The 27,008-nt window shown below is 37.0% G+C and overlaps 1 protein-coding gene across 1 annotated transcript; it reads right to left on the bottom strand.

Moving 5' to 3' along the window:
- Positions 1-751: 751 nt before the first annotated feature.
- LOC104504119 (zinc finger protein 280D-like) lies at positions 752-26,517 on the bottom strand (the record flags this gene model as incomplete). The annotated part of the gene is made up of 12 exons (XM_010153280.1): positions 752-1,388; positions 15,653-15,689; positions 15,884-16,002; positions 16,544-16,597; positions 18,245-18,385; positions 19,548-19,783; positions 21,345-21,479; positions 22,002-22,148; positions 22,243-22,343; positions 22,762-22,919; positions 25,132-25,361; positions 26,401-26,517. Coding segments are annotated over 12 exons (2,112 nt in total), but the record flags the coding sequence as incomplete, so codon positions are not given.
- Between the last annotated feature and the right edge of the window lie 491 nt (positions 26,518-27,008).

The following is a 27,008-nucleotide window of genomic DNA, read 5'->3' as shown; positions in this document are numbered from 1 at the left end:
CATTAAACCATACTTTGGTGTGACTTACAGACCACTCCTACAGGCCTACAGCTAAGAGTAATTAAAACAATAGCAAAAGCCTAAGAGCTACAGTACTTTCAGCAGTATGTTCTACTTGACGTTCGGTATTTTTGCACAGCCTGCACACTTAAAACCCCACAAATATATATTTTTATTGTAATAATTCCACTTTCACTGAAAGTTTATTAAGGTAAGCTTACAGCCTGGCAGGATTACACCTGTACAGAGGTGCATAGATTCATATAATTCTGTTTACATGCTTTTACAGACAGGAATGTGACACCGAGTCCAAAGGGTTATGTTTACCCACATTATCAGCAGACCAATAACCATCATTGCAAGTGTGCTCCAGAAATGAATTAATACTAAATTCCACTGCTTAATGATATTCACACTGAAGGATTTAAAAAAATATTTTCTTTGCAAACAAATCTCCTTATCCCAGGCTGGTTAACTATAAAAATTAGAATTTATTCCTCCTTTCGATTGATCCTCCTTTCAGAGACAGGAAGATATATATGAACACGTTACCTTTGTAAACTTAGTTAATTCAGTTGTACATATACATACATGCTATCTTCATATGCAAAACTCCCCTTTAGTGTCTCTCCCCTCTCCCCCCACCCCCCTTTTGTATTTTCAGTAATTAGCATCAATGAGCACACTCATCAGGAATGGTCCATGGTGTTCTTACCCATTGTTTATAACAAACAATAAAATTAACATAATTTCAGCTTGCTTCATTTTCCTCTGTCTTGTTTACAGTTGTTTCCATTCTGTTGGGACTGCTTTCTTTAGAATTCTCCTCTGTTTGTTCAGAGAGTTGTCCGGCTTTCTTTGATGAAGGTGCAACATTACCTTTTTGAAGAATTTCAGTAGCTTCATGCTCTAGTACCTCTGATGGAGTCAAAGGCTCCAAATGAATACTGCCTTGTTCACTAATGTCTGAACTAACGGATTCAGGATCATCTCTTTTCCTTAAGAACTGCTCAAAACTAACATCTTGGCCCAATGTAAGTTTTAAGTCCCTGGCGTTCATTGCTGAAAGTGTAGTTTCATCCAAGCTATGTACTTCAGTCTGCTCATTCAAGGTAACATTATCTGAACTTTGGCAAGTTTTCAACTCACTTCCCTCATTAATACATTTTTGTTTCTCATCTACTAATTGTTTGTTATTATCTGAATCACAACATGCTCCTTTCTCATGCAAGGAATTCTTAGAGCTGTTGTCAGCAAGTTCCAAACTAGGAACATTTCCTGTATTTGACAGTGACGAGTTTTCTTCTTTCTTTTCAACTGATGCAACTTTTTGAGTGTGATTCCTATTGCATTCTTTTGTTTCATGTGAAGGGTCATGCTCTTGTTTCCTAAAAAAAACCAACACATCACAAACAAAGTTATTTTTACATAAAATTAAATGAAGCAACACATGGTTGTACTCTGCAAAGTGACGCTCAAAGTCACATTGTAGACTTTGTATTTGGCATTTCCCCCAGATTTTCACAGCAAGATGGGCTGACGGCTGCATCACCGGAAAGGAAGGTTAAGTCGTCCCTTTGGGGTCACACAGGCCACTTTTCAAAATACAATGTTAGCTTCCTCTCCCTGCACAGCCGCTTTGACACAAATACAGATACAACTACTTGGAAACTTTCGTTGATGACGTAAAAAAAAAGAAGCCAGTTCATAACTCTATACCATCAAATTGGCTCTGGGATACTGATGAGTAAAGTGAGAAAACACAGCGAGTAGTTGGAAGTCTAAATTAACTTAAATCGATATTTGAGAAACTACGAATTTGGATTCACTGAAAAAGTGAATCTGTGAAGTAGCTTGTCACCTCATTTTCAGTCACTTTTCAGAGTAAAACTGTAAGCTTATGAAAAGGAAATATAGATCACTACTGAATCAAGCCACCAAAAAAACAGAACCTTACTGTGTAATTATATTAAAACATAAACACAGCGTGTGAGCTTTGTGGACAGAGTGACTGTTTAAACCTTGTGTTACTTCAATAAAACCACATGCATGCAGTGCTTTACAGTGATGAGAAAAACATTAATCAGAATGCTCCAGAGCAAGACTGAACTGTACACTTCATATGCCATCTGTACCCACAAAATACCAAATAATCTTGTCATATTGCTATATGCTATTTGCCCATATGTTGATATACCAACAGTCCAAATCCTAAACGCTACTTTCTAATACTTCATTTGTTAGAGGAACATCAGCTTCTCCCATCCTTTCAACGATGGAGCTCAAGTTTTTGCTGTGAAGATGTAAATTTGGTAAAAGTTTAATATAATGTCTAACCCATTCAAAGTTTTTCAGAATGAGAAGTAGCTCAAATTACCTAAAACGCTCAGGGTGACAGACAAAATGTACAGAATAAGGATGTAAGAACAACAGCTGGTCTGATTTCAGATATAAATTCTACATAGAAAGTGTAATTGGGAGCAACTAAGTCTCCCAAATAAACTTTTAAAATTTACACCTTAATTGAAAACAGTCTCTGAACAGTGGCATGCAGTCAAAAGGTATGTCAGATATAATAGCACCAAATATCTCCTTAATCAAAACACATTTGTATTCCATTTCTTCAAACAGTTTTAAAAGTGGATTGAAACATTTTTTTGCCTAAAAACACTTTTAACGTGACCTAAGCTACACACAGTTCCAGGACTCTTAAAAGGAATAACCAGTTTCCTGCTACTGTCTTTTTTATGATGTTTGAGCTGAAATTCTAGACATCTTCTCCTACCGATTCAGGAATTAAAAACAATTCATGTGATTCATCTATAGGCTAAATAATACCGAGTTCTACGGAAAATGTTTATTCTCGAAGAGGTGCTACATAGTACAGACTTTCAGGAATTTGTTTTCAAGGTTTAATTTCACTTAAACTAACCCAAGATTACTCCATTTTTCATTTCAAATTAATGTCAGAGGAATATTTTGAGTGCAGATAAGAGACTGCTGGGATATTCTTGAGTGGTGAAATCTTACCGGTCACTAAGGTGGTCATAAGAATCTTCTCATCCTGCTATACCAGTTTTTCATTTGTAAGAAGGAATTAACTCAAGAGACAGGCCAATCTCTTAACCAAATTAAAACCTATATATGCTATTTGTATCAAACAAAAGGTTTCTTTCCTTTATTGGACTATCTAAACCAGTAACTGACATGTTCTATGTTCCTCTCACTTCTAGGAAAGTTATAGAAAAAGCTTATAGGGAAAAAGGGTAATATTTGAGAGAAAACTTAAGACGAAGTTCCAGCACAAAAGCCAACACAGAAACACCTACCAGCTGTGGTTGACGTAACTGGTCTTGCCATAACTGTTCCTAATAACCTCATCTATTCCAGAGCAATACTTAAGCTATGCAGAGCCATATGAAAGCTGGTACATATCTGGAATAGTGGTCACACGAAAATCTAGTCAACTCTTTCTGAAAGTGTTTATGTATGACCTGTAGCTACTACTGTTCAACAAGCAGTGAGGGTGAGGTGTAGTTACAGAGTTAACTGCAGTTAAGGACACATTTATATTTTATTGTAGGAAGTTTTGAACAGATGTAACAAAAAGGGTTTAAATAAAGGGATGACTAATGGTTTAGTAGCACACACAGAGCAGTGTTTCCACACTGCAAATCCCAGATGGATTACATGTATGCACATGTGATTCACACTGAGAAACAAATCTTCAAAGAACAAATCTGCCCTTAACATATAAAAGGAATTCATCACAATCTCCCTCAACTTCTAATAACCAAAATCCCACCTTCATCCAAACCCAACTTCTCATTCCCACTCAATTTTGGCATAACACAGGAAGGGAGGAAGAGGAAGTTGGGGGAAAAGAAAAGAAAAATCTCTAGATATTCTTTTCTCATGCAGAAATATGCTGTCTCTCATCCTGTGAGTCATTTAGAGTCTAAAAAGAAAATTGAACAAATGTCTGCAGAACAATCACCATCACAAAAACAATTATCCACGAAGAACAGTCATCTTCTAGATCACTAAGCACAACACTAAGTTTATTTAGACAAACCAGTTCTGCCATGAAATAATTTACCTTTGCTGAGAGCTGCAGAAGAATAAACAAACCCCAGCAACTGTAATGCACTAAAACCATGGAAGAAAACTCATATAGGATTGCAAGAAGTGTCATAAAGGATTGCAAGAAATCATTCTATTAGTAAGTCAGTAGGTGGAAAACAACAGCCTTTCATCCAATCTTAAGAAAGCAATATTCTCTTAGTACTCTGTGTGCAAACTATACTGGTAAGGAAATGAAAAACTCAAAACATCAAAAAGACTCCAAGATTCAAGAATGAGAAGAGCTCCATTATATAGAAAGCAACAATAAACAGTTAGAATGTAAAAATCTACCTTTAATGAAAACAACAAACATTCTCTAAAGCACTATGCAAACCAACGCCAGCCAATGAAACATGGGCTACACAAATGCACTGCCTGCCATATCACCAACATGAAGTCAGGTTTTAGAATAGGACTACTCCAAGGGAGAAGCATAAGACATAATTTTGATCCAAGAGAGGAGTCTACCAGGTGCAAGCACATACCCATCCAAAGCTATAGAAGCCTAGAAATTCAAGGGATTGTTTTTCTCGTTCTCATTGTGTAGAAAATGCAGGATTTGGATGTCAAGTGAGGCTGAGGGAAGCTAGTAGGCTCTGAATATTTTAAATCCTACTACCTCTCTTTTTTTTTTTTTGGCTGCTCTTGGCTATACATATTCACTCACAGTATTTTATATTAAGATTTTAAAATTCATTCAGGGAGAAATTCTACAGCAAGAAAACCACATACAACTTCAGAACTACAAACAAGGGACATGTACACATCTGCACACAGAGTAGTTGCAAAGTATGTGCAAACACACCTCCAGTCTGTGGAGAAGTATTTCCAGGTAACAAAACCTATATTACAGCTGCATTTACAGTAACAGTTTGACATGCAACACCACCATGGTATTAAGGCACACTGCTTGATTGTTCCCATATACCAGCTTGTGTTACAGAAAAGTCCTGGGGCATGCAAACTAGATTTCTTTTTGAGGAACAAGAACTGGAAGCTCTGATCCACAAGCGCTCCAACTCCTAACAGAGCCGAGTCCTCAAGAGTCCAAACCAACATCACATGTTCCACACAGCTCTGACTACGTGCACAGTATGGGCATTCTGTCCAGGCAACCAAGGCTGGTCTAAAGGAACACACTGGAACCACAGTGCCACGAAGATGCACGATTGTCAGATTCAACCGCTTTCATCTCATGATCTGCGCCTGCAGCACTAATTACTTGTCAATATCAGCATCGCTACCTTGGCTTAGTAACAAAGCCAAGTGTTTGATGACAGAATCTCTGGTACTAGAGCTGCAATACTACACTTGTCTATCTTAAAGCACAAAGTAGTATCAAACAAAGTCTTAACAGAATACACAGAGCATATTTATGTATTACAATTACACCTACTTAAAGACAAGGACAGGCGAAAGCAGTACGTAATATTAAATTAGAATTACAGTGACTACTAGTCTGTAGCTTCAAAGAAGGTTAGTTCCATATGCAGTATTATTTTTTAAAAGCATCTTTTAACAATAAGTACCATTTATTTAATGTCTAATGAATCTTGACTAATTTGCAGTTTAAGCATTACAAAGAAAGTATTCTGAAACTTGAACCGAAATTGTACATGTACTTACTGTACACAATATTACAACCGCCATTCAAAAATTTCTATCACTGAAAATACAAACAGGTAAAACACTAAATACTTTTTCCCCCAATTACCTGGCAAATATCAAAGCATGTTATTTTATGTACCTGATTTCAAGATACAGCTGGTCTCGGTGCATCATTTATTTATGCACCAAGCACTGTATTTTAAAAACTAAACTAAAAATTATATGGTTAAGCTTATTGTATCTTCTACAATACCCTTTGCTACACTTCTATTGTGCTTTGTTGTATTTCTGTCATATATACATATAACCATGCTAAGAAACACTTCCTAACTTAAAATCACTACACTCCCCACTGCAGAACTTTCCTCCCTATCCACCATCCTCCTCTGCTCTGGCTGACCATATTCACCCCTAGGAACAACGAAGTTGGGAAGATATACTGACTTACCTGTGTTTTAGATGTTTAAAAACATAACAACCTGATCAAGCAAATAATATTTTTAGTTCTTCAGTCCCCTAGGGATCTGTCCTTTGATCTCCTGCTGTGTACTTCAAGCAACAACCAAAATGCCAAGCATCTGGCTGCAACAAAAGAACAAGCATTTCATGGCACCTTGGAAAAATCAGAGGTTCCACATGGCATAGACCACACTGAATGGCAGCTCATGGTTTGGAAAGGTCTTGGATCAGATGTCCTGTAAGCTCATACACCTAACATCCAAGTAGCCCATTCTGTCTGTAAACTCCACCTTTTACACTCTAAGGGCTAGGGTGTGTGCAACGGTGACTTGGTTTTGTTTGAGTTTGGAAGGGATGCTGCATTTTTTGTTTTATTATTTGTGACAGCCAATATTACGGAACACAATCCTGTGGAGCAAAAAAGCAAATTCCACATATCCTATAATGCTGAAACACAATATGGGATTAAAAAAAAAAGAAATCATGAAAACACACCTGAAGTGGTGATAGAGTCTATGGAAAAAAAAAATGTGTTAGTGTGTATGTTTGAGAATCCTGCTTCACACTGCTCAATAAAGATGAACTGTCTTCACACACATCTATAAAACCACTGCTTCTGTTCAAAAACCCCACCAACCCCTTGGTGTTTTAGAAAGTAGGCAAGCAGTGCTACAAGTCCATCTTCACTAGGTCTGAGGACTTCTCCCACTCTCCTCCTGGCTAGGACTTGTGGGACAGACTATCCTTTCTGAACAGCAACAGGAAGACAACTTCCTACACAAGACAACTCTGTAGAATCATAAGCCAGAGATGGTACTTTTGAAAAAACTTAAAATACACTGAGAGATCATTTATCTTCCTGACAGGTGGAAAGCAGTGGAAAATATGTACACATGCTTAGGAAAAAAAATAATTTAGGTCTGAAGAGGCATTTCCAAGGAGTTTCCTCTTTAAAGAAAGAGAGACAAATAAAAAAACCCTTCAAAGAGTTACAGTTCAGAGCCAGTATTCATCCACATCTCAGACTGTATTTCAGGTACATTACCAGGTTCCCTGAAAAGGAAGCTACATAAGGGAACTAAACCATACCTTCACTGGAGCCTGGCATACAAGTCAGCCTGACTGCACACTGCAAACCTTCAGGTGTAGCAGACATACCTAAGGGGTCCCTCCAACACTGCCATATCTTTTTGTAGTAAAACACAGAAAGCTAGATTTTTTATCGTCTGAACATTCTATGATTCCATGATCATGAGCCAACAGTGTATTTATAGTTAAAAAAACAATTTTCTTGGTCTTCAAACCAGTTATAACATTCTGAGATGCTGTTAGACTGTGTGGAGAAAAGACATTACTTGCAGCTTAGGTTCTCACTCTCTAACGGAGATGTTGCTCTTAAACCTAGTGCATAATGAATTGAAATTCAACTCTAAAATCCTGTATGGTTAAAATACAGGTAAGGATGAAGATATCACAGTAAGAAAGCAACCTGGTAATCCAAAATAAATTTTAATGTTGATACTTATTCAGAGTTTAAACATACTTCAGAGTTCTAGAACAGCATTTCAGAGCTTCTAAGTGTTTTATGGGGTATACAGAAATTTTAAGGTAACTCAAAGAGGTTATATGAAACAAATTTATCTCACATCATGAAAACCACAAAGCAACACTCAAGGTAGTTAGCAATACTTTTATTCTAGCACTTACTACAATTCTACATGAGGAATAAATCTCACCATAAAGGCCTTTGAAACCACGACTGAAGTACGTCAAAAACAAGATGATAAATTTGCTGAAACGCACTTTTTACAAATGCATACAATTAGGTTCTGACCCTACAAAACCATTCTGCAAAACAAGCTCAGGGTTTTTTTAATTGTCTACCATAAGCCAAATACATGTTGCAGCTGACCTCCAACTATAATTTGGAGGAGATAGTTGCCTCCAATAGCTTCACAGGCATAGTCCATACATTAGATGAGCTATAAATTATTTAAATTTATTGACCTCTAAACCCACATTAATTAAACAGCTTATCACAACATCACTAAAATTGATTTTTTGGGTTTATGTAAGAAAATGCTCTCGTAGAGATAGCAAGAAGTATGTCTCCTACAAAACTTTGTTAAGTCATCAGTTCTAATATAAAATCTAACCTTTCAAAGGTTCCCTATAAAAACCAGAAACTTAACAGCCCTCAGAATTGCTTATCTCTGTATATTCTTTGTTGATGCTGCATTAAAGGCAAATTTAATCTGCTGAAGTATGGTGCTGCCTCTGTTATATTTAAGGTTATTAATCATAAATTACATGATTCACAACCTCAGCAAGTCTTAATGGCTACCTACAAGGTACAAAATACTTGACAGAAGAAACAGCTTTACCAACTTAAACATTATGAAAAATGTATACTAGTATTAGATTGATATCTACCACATGTATTTTTCTAATTTAATCCAAGAAAGAAGTGCTAAACCCAGACCTTCTAAAGAATTTTACCATACACATTCAGGACACACAAACACCTTCCAACACTAATACTCTAGCAGATAACCAACAACTTCAATGGTAGTATATAAAACCATCTATAATTATTTTAATTATGTCTTAATTTGCAATAAAATATAGCAGAAAACTACAAAAAAAGGATTGTTTTAAATAACACCGCTATGGCAGCACTGTGACAATGTTCATCTAATTAGCAGTTAGAAAAACGATCAGGGTAAATCGAACACCACATTTTTTGGGGCCTGAAACTTGAAATACTCTGCAGTACTTAATCATGAGTAGCAACACCAATAAAAGATGATGCAACACAAAATATTTAGCTTAGCCTCAGTGCTTTAATGATTCCTATGCAAGGACTTAAACAAACATATTGGAAATAGGAATTTGTGTAAAACCAGTTACTCTTGAAAGAGCAGAACTATTTAGGCACAAATCAATCAGATATTGTCTATCTACGAACAAAATGTACTGTTCTTCTCTGAAGAGACATCAATTTTGCCACCAAAATAAATGGGTATGAATTGGATCCAATATCTGTAAACTGGTTTAAACACATTATAAACATTTTACAAGCTCTGATAGATTTCTGTGGTCATGTTCTATGGATTATAAAACAGATCCAAACTGGCTAGTTTATGCTGTTTTGGAAGTGAACAGGGTTTATAATCTTTTCTGGTAACACATCTTTGTTAATATGGTTTTACCTTGCATTCCTCACATCTATTCTCAGCCTTAATTCTGTTTAGGAATAGGTTTTAGAAAGTAGTTCCTTCTATTCTGTAATTAGCAGGAGTTTCAGAAATAGAAACTACACAGTGGCGACCATCACATTATGATGTTAACAACTTATGTCATAAGAAATCTTACACCCTTTAGTTCTCAAACAGCAACAAAGGCAATGTACTTGCCTATATCTGTGGAGCTACAGTGCATCTGGAAAGAATGTTATGACATTAAGACAAAGATCGTGACCATGTCTGGCAAGTACAGCCTGCTAGTCCACAACTTCGAGCAATTCTGAAACCCCTCTAGAACTCTCAGAAGATTCTTCATTCCACATAAAAATAAACTTCTAGTTAAGTAAAATGAAAATAATGTCCCTTAATTGTCAACCCCTTCAAAAAGGGAGCTGAGCAAAACATTTAAGCTTGATGAAGATAGTCAATAGACTGCATGGGCCATAAAGCCAGAAACTTGAAATAAAAGCCAGGTAAGCAAGCACATTATTTTGGACACCTTTAAGTCTAAATTCAGGTTGATCTGAAACTTCGATACATGAGGAGTAGCCCAGGACTAATGGAAGAGATAGGGAGTCAGGGTAACAAGTACTCTAAATTGCACAGTCCAAGCATGGATGGGAATAGTCTCATTCCTTCCCCTGCTCTCACATAAAATGATATATACATGCACACACACTGAGAACTCAAATCATGAGTTTATTTACATCCAGGGTTATTCCCACAGCTTTTTTGGATAAGCAGTACTCAAACTCAGCTGGAACTATTTGCCAAACATCCCTTTTCTGTCCACTCCTACTGAAAAATATCCTTTTGTAGGATGACTGTAACTTCATAAATATCTAGAAAACAAGTAACAAAGTGGCTCAAAGTACCTTCCAGCCACTCAACTGAACCATACCCAGCATTATAAATACAAATCTATTATAGAACCAAAAGAATGGAAAGGTCTTAGGTTTTGTGGTGGGTGGTTGTTTTGTTGTTGTTTTGGTTTTTTTTTAAATAAAAGTATTTAATAATATAAATTATAAAAAATTCCCCTTTTTAAAAAAATGTAACTTCAGAGACAATCACTCATTAAGCACAATTCCCACTCAAATATCTGATTGCTTGAGCATTTACTGGAAAGGTACATGTGAACGCATAAAGAGCAAAAAGGCTGCTTCTAGGCTGTTTTTTCCCCAGTTAAGAACTGATTGGGAAAGATGGTGACACGCACATTACTTGACACTGTCTCCAGTTTTGCACCTGTAAAATGAGATTAGCCATGAGACAGCTCCATAATAACTGTTTTTATCACAAGTAGTCAAGTGTCATTACACACAAAGCTGCAGTTACAAACATTGAACAGAATACCAAGCATTTACTTTCTTGCCAGAAAGACTTTCTAAACAAAGTTAATACTGAACTTGCTAATCAAGCAAGTTTGCCCTGCAACTACATATCTTTTGAGAGCCCATAACACAATGATACTTAAACTAAAAATAGAAGAGAGACAGGTTAAAGTACATGCCATAAGCTAAACAGATTATACCATCACATCCGTGTTCTGTCCTTGCAGATGTGGTCCAATATGTAGCATCATTCTAGTGACTTGGTAGTTGTTAGGACCATCAGGGATATTTAATATCTAATCACGTAGTTTTACTTGCATGGTTTGGTACTATTTTGAGTTTTCCACACAAGTAACTGCTCCAAAATCCTCACCCAAATGGAAACAGGATGCCACAATGCCAATTATTTCTACATGAACTATTTACACAAAGCTGGCAAATCTGCAAGTAGCTTACATGTGTGTTAACTGCAAGACTGAAACTTAAAAAAAAAATCTGTAAGAAAGCTGCAAGAGAACCAAATGATATTCCAAATGAGCATTCAAAAGAGATAATTCACAGAACTTCCAATCAAAGTGTCAGACTAGTGTAGTTTCTGGGAAATTCTTAGAGAACATCTCTGGAAGCCACAAAAAACTGCAATCATAGTCCAGTTTTCTTGTTGCTGGAAACCTGAATGGAAGTGAAATATCACAGGTTCAACTTCCTCTGAAATGCAACAGCATGTTCACAATGAAAACACAAACCCACTATGCTTTTTTGAATGCTGCTGTGTCAAAACAGAAGTAAGTCCTGCAAGAAAAACCTGTAGTAGGTAACTGATGCTTCAAGTTGAACAGCAGCATTCAAGATGGAACACAGCTTCTGTCAGAAGAAAAAAAAAGTAGCAAAAAGAAGACGACTTTACTGAGTAAGCGTGCAGATGCTCAATCACAAAATATGCAGAAGATACAATGGGTGACAGGATCCTTGCTATTATTAGCAATGCCACAGTGGTTGCAGAAGCTCACTATCACCACAACTGCTACTGTTTGAATACTGGAAGTGAAGAGGACAAAAATACCAGTAAAAATAGATTAATCTCAGAATTTGATTACGTAGAGAAAGAAAGTGCTGCAAATCAAGAACAGCTTGCATTCATCAGAAATAATGTCTTATAAACGAGGAGGTTATAACAGTGACTGATCTCAGAGTAAGATTAGCTCCCTCTACCAGGTTGCTCAGATCTTAGAGATTCAACCAAGACACATATCCACTGTAAGCAGGAGGTTGAGTTTGGAGGAACACGGGATGTTCACCATGACAAAAGGAAAGCTCATCATATATTCAGACAACCTGTTGATGGATAGACTTGCCACAGATAATCTAGAACTAAAGATGAAGTCAGAAGCAGTGAAATCAAAAGCAACAGATGTCTCAGCAGCTTGAGTAGAGCATCCTTGAAGATGAGAGATGATACCAAAAGAACAAGGTGTGAATGAACAGTGGCTCCTCCGCCCTCAGAATCAAGGGTCAAATAATGTATCTGCTTCCATCACATACCTTCCTCCCACAGTATTTAGGAGCAAAAAGAAGCTTAGCTAACAAAGCAAAGCAGCTAATAAATTCCGCTGGCCAAGATTCAGTTTATGCAGTTACGTGCGACAGAAGTCATCCAAAGCATATTTTTGCCACTACATACTGTAAAGACCCTGGCAGACAAAAATGCAACTTAGTTGAATATTAAATAGATCAGGACTTACATGTTGTAGTGAACACCCAAAGAGAATGACAAAGCCCTTTAGTTTCAGAAGCTAGGATCAAAGCCAGTTCAGAACAAAATGGGCTTTGATGTCAACACGTCACCACTCTAGCATGGGATGATATCAATAGATTTAAGCAGCAAAGAAACACTGCAAACGAGCAGCAAGGAAACACTGCATCGCATCAGTGAAACTCCTGGTAAGCCTCTCTTCAATGGAGTACACCCAGAAAAAGCTGCAAGTAATGCTGCAAAGCAGAGCGCATCATCACAGAAGGGCCTCTGCCAGACTACAGTGTTGGGAGAAAAGACCAGACCTGCTGTCTAAAAGATGCAAGAAGAGAACACCACAGCTTCAATGTATGAAGAAAAAGGAAAAGGTCTGGTCAGATCCTTGTTTGCTTACATACCAAAATAATCCCAAGCTGGACTGGGTTCAATTTTCTGGTCCACAATGATGTATCAGTGAGCCAAGGCAGTATAGGATACCTGCTCACTTTCAACTCCCCTGCAACAAAAATGTCTGCTGTCAGTTCATTTAAAAATATGTTAATTGTTGCGCAAAGCAGAGAGTTGAGCATTAGAAGAGTACTGGCATAGTTATTAAGCCTTATTCCCTCAGCACAAGGTGGATTACTAAACAAACAAGGCAACTTTATGCAGAATAATATATTTAAAAAGCAATTCCCACTGGAACACCTCCAGCTAGGTTATCTGTATCTCTAATGGCAGGATTCTGGTCCAAAGACAGTCTCATCAACACTACAGAGATCTCCTAGAACATGTCTGGTCATTAGCAATAAAGATGAATTTTACACCACACACAGACAGTCTGATATATAATTAAAGATACCAAAAGATACCATCTGAGAGATGCAAGAGAAGATCCAAAAGCATTCAAGATTGTAACCGTGAGTCACTGTTTCCAACGATGACGTGATTCTCAAGAGCCCCATAAACAAGTCATACCTCACTGAATCACAGGTCAAAGAAGGGAAGAAACATTCATAGATTACTGAGAAACTACACAGCAAAGTTACAAATAACTGCCTGCAAGTTCCTCTTCTTCCAAGGCAAACAGAGTACCATGAAGAACAATCCCACAAAAAGATGAACACTTTTGTTTGTACCCTGTGCTACAAATAACAAATTAAAAACTCTGCCACACAGGTATATTCATACTCTTAGATTCAGCAGCGATATACTCTTGTCCAAAGTATCAGGGAATTAGTATACAGACCAGGACAAGACTTACTGAAATTAAGCCTGTTAACATGACACCTGAAGAAAGCGCCATCACAGCTGTATTACCTCATGTAGGACCAGTAACTATTTCAGGCCAATGTCAGAGCTCTCAAAAAGAATGGCTATCTGCCTCCGTCCTTACCTACAGCTTGCAGAAACAAACCTGCATATATTCTTGATTCTACTTCAGATCTTCGCAGTGCTCACCCACCTGTTCGACTAACACGTACTTCGTATACCAAACATTCTTCAATATTTTGTATATCTCCACAATATATTCAAGACAGCAAGATCCTTGTGCAGAACTGACAACAGCTTGGCATAATAGCCACTGTTCAAAACACCTGTAACCTCTCCTTACATACAGTCCAGCAAGTATTAATTCCCAACACCTAATGCCAGCTCGAATAGAAAATCTAAGGTTGTGCAGCTCAAAACTTGATTTTTCTACTGTCTGAATTTCCCTGAAATCTAAACTGCTAAAGAACACAAGCTATGACTGATTAACAAAAGGAACTCTCTAGCTCACCCTGCTAGATGCCTTTCCAGTGTTTTGTCCCATGTAAATATTCTGTGGTCCAAAATCAGAAATTTTATTTTTCAAACATTCTTTAACGCTTTCTCAAATAAACTTACTTTCCTTGTTCATTCCTGACAGAATGTCTTCAATCCTTTTTAATAATATCTGTTAGTCATCCCATCAGACCACCAGTTTCATTCAACTGCATCACATGCTGAAGTTACTAATAGAGGTTTGCAGTTTATGGCATGTATTTTCCTCTGCTGTTACTCATAGCCAAAGGTAAGTCTATTCATGTTCATATCAGGTAAGATCCTTCCAGCATCCTCTCTTACTGGCCACTTAATGGAAAATAAGAAAAAATACTTAATAGATGTGAAATAACCTGTTGGGGATACTTCCAACACTCCGTGAAGACTGACTCATGCTTAGAGGCCTAAGAACTTGTTGCTCTGCTGGAAGAGTTCTCATCACACATGAGAAGATGTAATCGCTTTTGAGTCCATCTAGTCTACAGCAGGATTCTAATGACACTGTGTTGTTAAATCAGGGTTTAACTATTTTCTTCCATCTTAAAACATCTTTCTCTGCAGTCTAATTGACATTTTTGTTCCTGGGTCCTGGAAATGGTTTAGAGAACTCAAATGGTTGATTCAGCTGACACATCTCTGAACCTTCAACTATGGAACAAGCAGGCTCACAAGCTACATTGAAAAGCCACAATTACTGTTCTAGGATAATCAGGGATGGCTTTGCAAGTAATTCTTCTATGGTTAAAAATACCCCTAGCAAACCCTGCAACACCATCTCCACAATATTGCCAGTTTTTATTCAAATCCTTAAAAAGATTGAAAGCCAAAATACTCAAATTATTCTTTGACAGTCAACATTATGAAGCTAATACAAAACAGTATACCTCTGCATACAAATAACATAGTTATGAAAATAATTTGTAAATATTTATAAAGTTTTAAGACTGAATTTGTCCTACTTCAGTAAAGCTAACTAGTTTAACATAAATTACTTAGTTAATAAAGCCAATATTAAAAGCAAGTTGAAGTAACAGCCTCACTATGTCTAGACTTAAAAGGATCGATAAGTTCTAATACTGGAAGAATTATTTGTCCTTCTTTGCCTAAGCTGGACAAAAACCTGGTTTTCATTTTGGCTGCAGAAAATAATTATTTTATCTCCCCCTCTTGTAATAGTGGACATGGTAGGAGCAAAAAGCACTTGTAAAGTAAGGGTCTGTGTTCATCCAAACATTTCAAATACCATGAAATCCAAAAGAAACTCAAGTTCAAAGTGCAAATTTTGGCCATCATCTGTCACTGAACTAATAGAAATAAACATTAAGCAGTAAAACAAAACTTACTCAGATACTTGTTCAGCAGTTGGGATATCTACAGAAACTGAAAATAAAAATAAAAGATTTCATTAAAACTGTTTTAAAAGGTGGACATACACAAGTACTCACTTTTAAGTCCTACTACACAGAAATACTGATAATGCAATTTAAAGAAAGGACTGCCATAACAGCGACATCCAAATGTAAGTATTTATCCATGTATACTAGATAAAAAGACACAGTACATTACATACTCACCTTTCTCTATAACAACTTGACAAGTATGAGAGTGGCTTTCACTGAGATGGGTGGCCATGCTATCTAAGCCAGAAACACCGGTCACGAAATCACAGTTAAGACACACTACAGTCACACCTCTAGAGAAAAGAAAGTAAGAAGGAAGTATAAACACAATATGGCTGAGGATCTTGTATGCAACTGCATACTGCAATATAAAAAATAAATAAATAAAACTTCCTGCAATTTTACATGAGATGACTCACAAAAACCTATTCTTACTCTTTATACTGCAACCAGCACCTGGAAACCCCCGTCAATAACCAGGGTATCTCTGTGCTGGATGTAGTATGAAGAATACCGTTTTAGACAGAAATGCCTCTGTACAGCATGAGTTTCTCAGGGGTATTTTTGTTTCCCTCCCCACTCCCCACTTTGCACATTAGGAGTAACTGGAAAATGTAGAAGTATTTTTAACTGCTCAGGGTTAGGAAAGAAATAAGTGTGGATAAATCACAAATATTTGCCACTGAACAGAACACTGCTAGTAGAAGAGCTAATGTTTTTATTTCCCTGCTCTATCTAAAATGTGGAAGCCTAGAAATTCAAGAGGGTCTAACCACATTTAACTAATCAATTCATTATGAGAAAGTAAAACAATGATCTGTAACTGAAAAAAACCCAGAATGCTTCTTATAGATCCAAAACCTTTTACTTGGACGAGCACTGTGAAAACTAAATATTAGAAAACATTACCACTTAGTCTGGTTTTCTTGAGTACATTATTCCACCTGTCCCATACACTGTACATGGCATTGCAATTTGCTTATGACAAAGCATGAAAATAGACAGCTCAGTTACTGACCTGCGTTACTCTAAAACATGAAATTGCTGAAAGCTTACTGGCTTGTTTGTCTCAGTTCTAATTGAAAACACTAGCTCTCTTGGAAACAATGAGTCAGGAGGGTACGGTTTAACTTTGTCAGCACTACCCTGCAAGACCATAGTTACTGCTTCCATCATCAGGCAAGCTCTTGAAGCATCACGGTTGTAGCCATAGAGTGCTCCACAGGAGAAGTGAAGCTTTGCTCAACTCATGCTTCCTGAAGAGATGGCTTTAAAATGAGATGCATAATTTTCAGACAACCTGTAAGTTTCCTCATATGCAGTGCTAACACTATACTCCCACATGAAACAATCACCCAGCAGCTGAATGGAAGGGCTGCTACTGCAGAAAGGCCCTCCCTAACAGCCTTCCTTCTTGCAGTCACCAAAAAAAGGTGATGATAGGTGCTGAAAGGGGTCAACGTAGGGAGAGCATTCAGGCATTGAGAAGACAAAGAACCAAAGATTGGCTATTACACTGCATTACTGAATTTGACAACACCCAGAACAGGGGCAACAGTAGGAACAATTTATCTTAGACTCACCTCTCAATTTCTGGGCTAAATCTTCTCTTGTACAACCAGAATTAAGCACACCAATATTTATTATTTCAAGCATGCAACCAGCATAAAAGCATTGTAAACTATTTCAGCCTAGGACTTACCTGAGCATTGAAATTAATATCAATACATCAACATATAAAATATATACAAGAACTTTTAAAGACTTGGGTCATAAGTTCAAGAATTTTAGCATTCAACAATGCCAAGGCATTTTATATACACATGTATTTAAAAAGACAACTGCATTCAGTATTTTTCTGCAATACATTTGGCTTGTTCAGCACACAGGATTAACATGTAGGTTTTGCAGATTTGGTTTTACCATCAATGCTGTGTGATCTGTGACCAAATATTGCGTAGTACAATTCTAATGCTCTCGAAACTGACGCATTTATTTTCTCAACAGCCTTTTTTACAGCTGTCATCACTAACACCCTACACTTCTGACAATCAGTGGCAAGCCTCCTGCAAAGTAAGATGTTTTTACAGCTGACCAGCAGTAGTGCAAGAACAAGTATCCACTGGAGTATGCTGTAAGACATGCTTTACATGGTGTTCCGCACACGGATTTCATCAGCCATAGATGTGCCTGTATGCATTCAACACATGCAAAAATCAGATGAGGGATTAAATCTGAAACCCTGAGAGCACACAACAATTAGTCATTATTTACTATGTCTGACTGAAGTGATTATGGAAGAGCCCACAGAAACTGCCGCAAAGAGAGAACACTGCCTGAACCACTGAATTTTTAAGGCAAAACAAGACCATGGGGTGGTTTAGACCCTCATGACAAAATAAAAATCCAACCTTACACATTTCCCTGCCAGTCCTATGACAAAATTCAAAATTCAGCTAGAAGAAACACTAAATGCACCTTATATAAATTCAGGAAATAGCTGATAACTCCATAAAATATTTGAAGAGTTCTTACCTCATCATGTGATTCACATAGGCTTTGCTACAGCTAGTGTTGTATCTGCATAAGCTGCAGTGGACATAGGCAGGAAAGTGGCTTGCAAAATCTTTTATTTCTGAGTAACACTCAATGCATTTGTGAACTCCCACACGACACCTAGCAGTAATAGGAAAAAGTTTATAGTTAATATCAACACTTCAAGAGGAGATTTCTAACTTTTCTGCTTTAAGTCAGTAGCAAACTTGCCCATATTAGGGGAAAAAAAGGAACCTAAAAATGCGTCAGTTAAACACTTATTACAGGTTAAGTTGGTACACATGAAAGAAACTTCATTTTTTCTTGCATTATACTGTCATTTTGACCTTAATAAAAAAGTGAAAGTTCATGTACGCATCTGTTATTGGTCACTCCTAAAAACGAGATAGAGTACAGCAGATCAGCACCTCCAACTTCAGCTGCTGGCTCTATGTACTTGAGAAGGATTCCCAAGAAATGCTTCATCTACCACGATGCACAGAGAAAGCCTTTGGTCTTACTGTCATCCCTGATACTCCCCACAAGCTCTGAAATACACACACATCCTGCTCTACTCCAGTTTTGCTGGCCATTTTTAGACAGCTCAGCTACACACTGTGAGTGTTATCACCTTACTGGGAGACATCTACAGTATTTGTCAAAGAAAACTGCTAACTGATCTTAGCCAATTAAATCATATTCTGAGTCCATAAAACACCCATTAAATGATTAATATAAGGATAATAAAATCCAGCTAATTGTAAATAAAAGGACAGCATTCTCCCAACAGCTTGCTTTCACTTTCCCCATTTTTTTTTTGGTAGCTCCCCAAATTAAGGTATCTCCTAGGACTGACAAGATTAAACTTTGAAATAACAGTTCAAATAACATGCTAAAAAAAAAAAAAGATAGAGGAACAAAATTTTTCCTGCATAAAAAAAACCTTGCAAAGAACACCCAAAGCAATGTATTCCCCTCCACAGGTCACTTCTAAACATAAATCTGCTGCCTAAGGAGTCAGTATTCCAAGAACCTGTGACTCTGTGCACGGAAAGATTTTAAATTCAGAAGTTACCAGAACATCTGTTCTTCCATCCTTAAGTAGTCTACCACCAGCAAAATTGGTGAATGAAGATTCAGAATGAGAATCCCAATACCAGTATGTGCAAAGTTTATGTGCCTGCTTTTTCTGCAAAACTGACGCGTCACGTCTTCTGTACTGCAGTATTAGAGGTTATCAAAAGATAATACAATTACTATTTACATAGTAGGTATAAAGAGATTGTTAGTTCTAATATTTTACCTGAGATTATGCAATGCTGTATTTGTAACTTCTTTTTTTTTTCTGCTGTTGGTCCATGCATTTTGCTTCTTCGTTGTAGCTGGTTTTGATTTTGCTTTTGACTTGTTAGATCTGTTATTTTTAGTGGTTGTGTTTTTTGCTTTAGGTGATAACTGAAATGTGGAAGTGCTCGTACTAATGGAAGATGTAGGTGATGACCCTGATTGAAGAGATCCAATAGATGCTCGAATAGTCACCTACAAATATGAAATAAATATTTTTCCTATTTAGATTTAAGCTTCAAGTTCCCATTTCTATTTGTCTCAGATTAAGCCACTCAGGACAAAAATCATAGTATAAGAAACATTCCACTGTGAAGACTGCTCTGAAAAATATGAAATACCTTGAGTAAATCTAACCTCAACAGTCTACTGGATGCCTGAAAAGCTCTATTTTTGGTGGAAACAGTTAAACATGACAAAACACACTGCTCTCTTTTCAAACCTGCAAGTGTCTACATCCTGTGCTCTTAAAACAAAACAAACAAAAAAAAGTAGCTGTGGAAAAGAAACAAAGGTCAAGCCAATTCACCCTACTAAGAAAATCAAACAATCCCATCAGTGCCTGGTTTTTACAGAAGCCCTGTGTCCAGTTGCCTCATGATGAGCCAAACCACTTCCTTCAGGTATTTCTCCCCTCATGCCAGGCTTTCAAGTACTAATTCTAGCTTCTGACCTCTCACATGCAACATTATCACACTCGCTTGTGTTGCCCTTAAATTTGGTTCTCCAGTTTTCACTTGCAGCACAAGCCCTAAACTATACTTCTTGCCCATATGCATACTTTAGAAGCACATCTTCTACACCTAATTGCAAGCTCTTCAGTCTCAACATCTACAACCTGTCAAGGTCTACTTACACCAAATTTTTAAGATAATCTAAGCTTTTATTAGATCAGTAAGACCCTGAAGTCTTTGAGGTATTGTCACAGAATTAACAATCAGGGCTTTATGTTCTGCCAAGCCACACAATCAACATCAACTCTAGTAATTTTCTTTTCTGGTTTCTACAGCTAGTTAACTGTGAAGAGGTGATAGATAACAATGTTAACAATGCTGTTCTTCCTTTTTAACTGAAAGGACATGTCTCTTCATACTTCAATAAAAGATCTGTAGGTCCCAAAATCTACAAGAAAACCCTAGTCTAAAGCAGTTTCTTCCCACGAAATGGAAGGATGATTTAAAAATAGCCTAAGTGTTCCAAGGGGACTTAAGTTTACATCACAAAACAATTAACAGAAAACTCTAAGGGTTTCCCACCCCCTCCCCCCCCCTTCAAATGCTGGAGCTAAAAAAGACCTGGTCAACTCAGTTTTGAGCACATACTGTCTATGGAGAAGTAGGTCTTGCACTCTATATGATTTTTTTCCCCCACCACCTTCCAAAGGTTGAAAAACCTTTCAGAACAAACTATGCAGACCCCTCAGGTCATTTTCTTTTCTCCTAGCACAAGAACATATAAAAAGGAGGGGGCGAATCAACTAACAGCCCAAGAAAGCAGCAGCACTGACTGGACTAATGGCATATACATGTATGGAATAATGAGACAGACAAGACCACCACAGATCACCAGGAAGAAATTATAAAATGTACCTGGCAATTCTTGCAACAGCAGTAATCTTGAGTTATAGTTTTAGAGGTGGCTAAAAAAAAAATCTTTGCCTTGGAAAAGAAAGGAGAAAGGCAGTACTTTCTATTCTACCCCTTGCCCTACTTATGTTTTTCTTTGTTCCCTCTCATTTTCCTGTATGAACACTTACCTTTGTTCCAGGAGGCAATCCTTCTAACTGTTTGGGTTTCCTAAATGTTCGGTGATGCTGAGTCTTGTGATCCATCTTCTCCTTGCATGTCAAAAATTGCAGTCTGCACTTAGTGCAACGGTATATTCCTTTTTTCTGTTAAAGATGGAAGATGATCTATAGTAAGTATGTTATGTCATGATAAGCAAAACTCCAACCCTAGCTTGTCTCAACAATGGCTATCCAGTTTATAAAATATCAAACTCCCAATAGTACACAAAGCTAGGATACTAAGAGTTACAGACAGAATATTTAAGTATCTAAAAATGCAAGGCAGTATTGTTTCTGAGAGGAGGAATCAGGTCACCAATTGCAAGGCGACACAGTACTTGATAATCTTTTCCCCTACTTGACCTAGTGACAGGTTTGCTAGTAACCTCACAGTCAGAACACATAACTACAACTTAAAGAAGAACCCAAATAGCAAAGACAGAATTGGTAGGTTTGTATGATACTAACAAGTCCCGTAAAGGCTTTTCCACACAGGCAGTCATAATTCAACTGTATTTTATTGACTATTCTTATCCAGTAACAACCACAGAAATAAGATTTTTAAAAGGAGAGATTCATTACACAATAGTATTTTTCTAGTATTAAGGATGAAAAAAATCCACTTACTTGATGCCTCATGTAATGATGCATATACGGTGCTCCAATCTTAATTACTTTGAGGCAAAACGGGCACAGCAAGTGTTTTGTATTTTCATGAACTGTTCTAAAATGTGTTTCTACATCTGAAAAAGCTGAGGATCTGTAGTTGCATACCTAAAATGAAAAGTGTAACTTTCTTATTAAAAAAGTATTGACAGTAAAGACAGAAGGGTCGTGTAATCTAAATACAAAACAGTCACTCAGATACCTGGCAAACATACGGCATTTCACCTGGCTTATGATTGTCCTTCATATGTTGCAAAAGAACTTGCTCTGTTTCGAAGGATAACTCACAGATTTTACAAATTGCTAGAAAAAGTGAAAAAACAAGAAACACTCATTTGGGGTCATAGGCAGATAAATTATAATACTTATGTGTATGTTAACTGTATGGATCTATCAAGGTAAAGCGATCCAACTATTATTCTACTCTTCAGAAGAATCTCCCTTGTACAATTTCAAGAAGCCAGGAGTGCAAGGCCCTTAACATGAAATCCTGCAGTCAAGTTTTCAACTAAAAAAATAAACAAACCAAAACCCTTTTAACTATTTTTTTTCTACACATATTGTTCTAACATAAATGAGTGCCCAGCTCTTGTATTAAATCTCAAGATTATTGCTCTTAAAGTACAAGAGCTTTATTCTGAAGTTGCAAGCCAAGAAAAAGTTAGAAATCACCTAAAAATTTAAGTCACAACGCAACTCCATGTGATACAACCCAACTTACTGGATGACTCATAAGGCGTGTGTGTACTTTCAATATGGCACTGCAGCTGGAATGGGGTGGGAAACTGACGGTAACAGTGCTGGCAGGTGGTGTGGCTTTCCCAGCTTTCACTGCTCTGCTTCTCAAGCTCCAAGTGATGTTTCATGTGGTTCATAAACCTTTAAATGAGAGTGAACAGGTGCAAAAATGCATTTTAACATTCACTACACAAGAAATATCACACACAAGATGCACAGGATTCTTTAGAAGCTTTTCTCTGGAAGGACTTTTCAAGTAAAAAAAAATCTAAGGAATAAAAATTCATTAAAAAGATTATAATAAAAAGGCAACAAAGTTAAGCAAGCTGACATCAGAAATCATCTTCCAAAGCTTAAGTCCTGATTAATATAAAGAACACATAACACGTTTCAGATATGTTCCAAGACTAAACAATCTTTCACATTTTTCATGTTTGCTTAGACAAAATTCTTGCCCTGAAATAAAGGGAAGTGAACAAAGGCAACAACAGCAAAACATGTCAGCTGTTCACAGTTCACAACCACCAGAGTCTCAAAGCCACATTATGAAGCAAATATGGCTTCAGCCCTGCTGAAAACTATCAAGTAGCAAGAAAATATCTGCATTACGACATTAGTTTTTTCTCACACCAACCCCACTTGTAACTGGCAGGATTGCAGGTTTCTTTGCATAAAGCATTTAGGACGGAAGGTGAATTATGAAGGACAGTTACCAAGGAAAGCCAGTGTGCAGCCAACAGTCAAGAGTATGAGAAACTTGGTGGTAAGTTATTACTTTGTTACCAACTCGTACGCTTTACTACATCCACCAATCTGTAGTAGGAACCTATTCTAGCTGAGAATTCAGGGAACCCATGTCAACATTGGCAGGTCACGGTTACTGGTGCAGCAGCAAAAGAACAAGTTAGTTGCAAACCCCAGTACTGTTAAACTTGAAAAATGTTCTATTTTGAATGTGCTTCATTTCAGTACAGCCAGAGGAACTACTGAATGTAGGTCACACTCACAAAAATAATGTATTACACCAAGTAGTGACCTGGGAACTAGAAAAAATAAACCAGCAAGGACAACAGTCACTAGTAGTGCGTATTACCTTAACACGTTATTTCCATGGTGTACTCAACTATAGACCTTAGACAGGAAGCAGGGCTTACCCTGATGCATCACTTCCTGCTTTAAGGACCAGAAAACTTCCACTACAAGTACAGGGGTACTATCTATTTCTTTTGTCCACTATAAATGGTTAAAGGCGTAAAATATACCTTGGAATAAAAATTCTGAAGTTACAGAACTATGGAATACTGCTACAAAGATACACCAAAAATTAATATGGCTGAAAGTTGACTCGAGAGAAAGTCAAAGAAAAAATTCAGTGCTCATTTTTAATGACCTACTGCAGAAAACACAGGTAACATAGCACCAACAGCTTACAACGTAATGCAGAGTGGAAAACAGCACCCAAAATAGAGTTTTTTGAAGTAAACCCAGTATCTTATATTCTTTCTGTGGACTACTTCTCTAGATGCTGCAAGAAAAGCTTACTGGAAATGCCATAGATAACTATAAAATCTAAGAGTAAACTATAAAATCATGAGCATCAACACCTTTGAAGTCTAACAACATGCAATTCAAGGTACTTAAGACTAACTACTGGCACTTTTACTTAGAATTTACACATATCTAATGATTAATAGCAAATGTAATATTTGTAACTATATGAAACTTTTGTTCAATGACACAGGTCTAACGGTAGCATAAGCCTGTTCATTTTAACTTGCAGACGATGTCCTTTGAAGGAATATTCCATTTTTCAGTTATACATTCTGCTACTTCAGCTTCCCTTGAAGAACGCATGTAAAAAAGTACCATGACCTTGACTTCCAAAGGAACAATGACACCAACTCGTCTACCTATTAAAACAGCTTACTGAAGTTTTTTGCAGCATTTGGAAGTAAAATTATTCCATCAAAATAACAGATGTTACTTAAGTAAAGCACCAACCATTAGTCATTGTGCATCCCTAAAGGGAATTAACACTCGCATCTACTGATATCACCATCAATCCAGATGGCAAATTGTAAAATGCTTTCTGTTGCCCTTCCTAACCCCAAAGTCCTACAACTGCTCTCATTAAAAATACACTATTAAAATTTGCACCCTACTCTGCAAAATGTTTAACTTATGGCCATACATGCATAGTAAAAATTAATTCAATTCTTGTCCAGTCACCCGATATTATCGGTTTTCATTTTTAAATAAATTCTAATCCATAGAGACAAAATTTTAATGCATGAGAGTAAGCGTTATGGGCTGTAAGTGATTAACAAACAATTAAGGAAGTGAATTCAAATACCTGATGTTATTTTTAAGAACTTTCAGACAACTGAAGCACTTAAATGATGTATGAGTCTTCTGCTCCTGTTGTACCTGCTGGGTGTCACCTTCATGTTTCCCATAATAAAAGTCGTTAACTAACATAATCAATTTTCCTTTCTCAGATTCAGCAGTCTTGCTTGTTGTGCTCAAACAATCTGTTTTGGCCATTTCCTGGAAGAAGTTATTTACCATGTCTGGACAACAATACTGGATGGAAAAGCAAAGGAAACACAGGAAGTATCAGTCTCTCTTACCAAACCACATCAATAACAACAGCAATAAAAACTGAAGCCACTCACTAACAAGAGCTGGATGCGAAGCTCAATTCTGTAACACACCGACTTTATTCACATTCACATACAGATTTTGAACAGTAACTGATCTTTAGGTAGTGTTTAGGTAACAAAACACTACACATTATAAACGCTGAAAAGGCATTATACTCAAGCAAAATAAATTTAAGCTAGAAATGAGAATACCAGTGTTGCCTTAATCACTAAAAAAAACCCATCTACCTCTTTTAAACCTAATAACAAGAAAAGCAGCTTTTATGCAGGTAGTCCGATGAAAAGCATACGTTTACTGAGCACTTAATGGAAAGTTTTGTCTTTCATTTCTTTGGGGAAGACATATGTTGAAACCTGCAACAGTTCTTACCAGCATTACTGAAAATTTCAGAAATTCTAAGTCACACAGCATGAACTGTCCAAGCTTATTTGTGTCAAAGTGTAGATGAAGAATGCTGAACCCAATAGACAGAATATGAAAACACTTTAAAAGTATTAAGTATTTCATACAGAAGATGCTACAAAGTTTCCAAGAGTGAATAAAATCAGCATGTTTCAGAGAACATATCTTCTTCTTACTGAAGAAGGGTTCTTATTGTGGAGGACTACTTTCTATAAGTTTACTAGTAAGGAGTTCATTTTGTCCTGTGGAAGTGTAACTCAGTATATTTAACCCATATAAACTGAAGTAAAGTTTTCATTACATCATAGTAAGTAAGCCCACTTCTTTAATGGTTCTTTCATTTGGTTGATGCCCACAGTGCAAAAGCTATTCTCTACGATTAATGATTTAAGATAGAACATAAAAATTTAAGACTGCAAGACATTGAGCATTTGGGCTCTGGTTGCTCCTAGCCAGAAGCCAGACTATCTTCATATTAAAACATGGCACTCTTTCACAATCAAACCTAAGCCCACAAATGTTTCTTCTAATGTTTACCAGCTGCAAAATAACTTACCTTCATATGATTTTTTAGAGGATCCATAAGATTGAAATGAATATTGCACTTGGGACAAGCTCGAGGAAAAGGTCCGCCGTTTTTAATGGTGCTTGACACAGCATTTGTACCTGTAAAATTTAAAACACGTTAAGATTCAGAACTCACATGCAGAATACTCAAGTTATTATTTGTTATTTTAGTAAAATATGCAATTTCAAATGGAAACTATTACAACTGATGTAGCCATAGTAACCAGAGGCAAGGTTTTACAACCACCTTGTAACTAGACTTCCTTTTTTCAAAACTGATTTTGAATTTGTTCTGTTTGATACAGACCTACAGACAACTCTTACAAGATCTTAGCAACAAATACAGGAAAAAATGGAAGGAGGTATAAGTAGCATGGTAGAGACAAAGCATTAATTCTGTGCACCATCACCCCAGCCCCAGATAAGACTGATTTCTCGATATTTTTAAGAACTTGAAAACCTGAACAGACATGCAAAACTAGTTTTATACCACAGCCTGATCATCACCACAATAGGGTTCAGATAACTGGTTCTCAAAGGGAATATCACCATCTGGTTCTCAACGATGAGAGTATCTCTCCCTGGACAGTTGTTGGA

Source organism: Eurypyga helias, unplaced genomic scaffold, assembly GCF_000690775.1.
Source record: "Eurypyga helias isolate BGI_N326 unplaced genomic scaffold, ASM69077v1 scaffold33676, whole genome shotgun sequence".
In the NCBI taxonomy this organism is placed as follows: domain Eukaryota; kingdom Metazoa; phylum Chordata; class Aves; order Eurypygiformes; family Eurypygidae; genus Eurypyga; species Eurypyga helias.
This window is presented reverse-complemented; position numbering and strand designations above follow the sequence as displayed.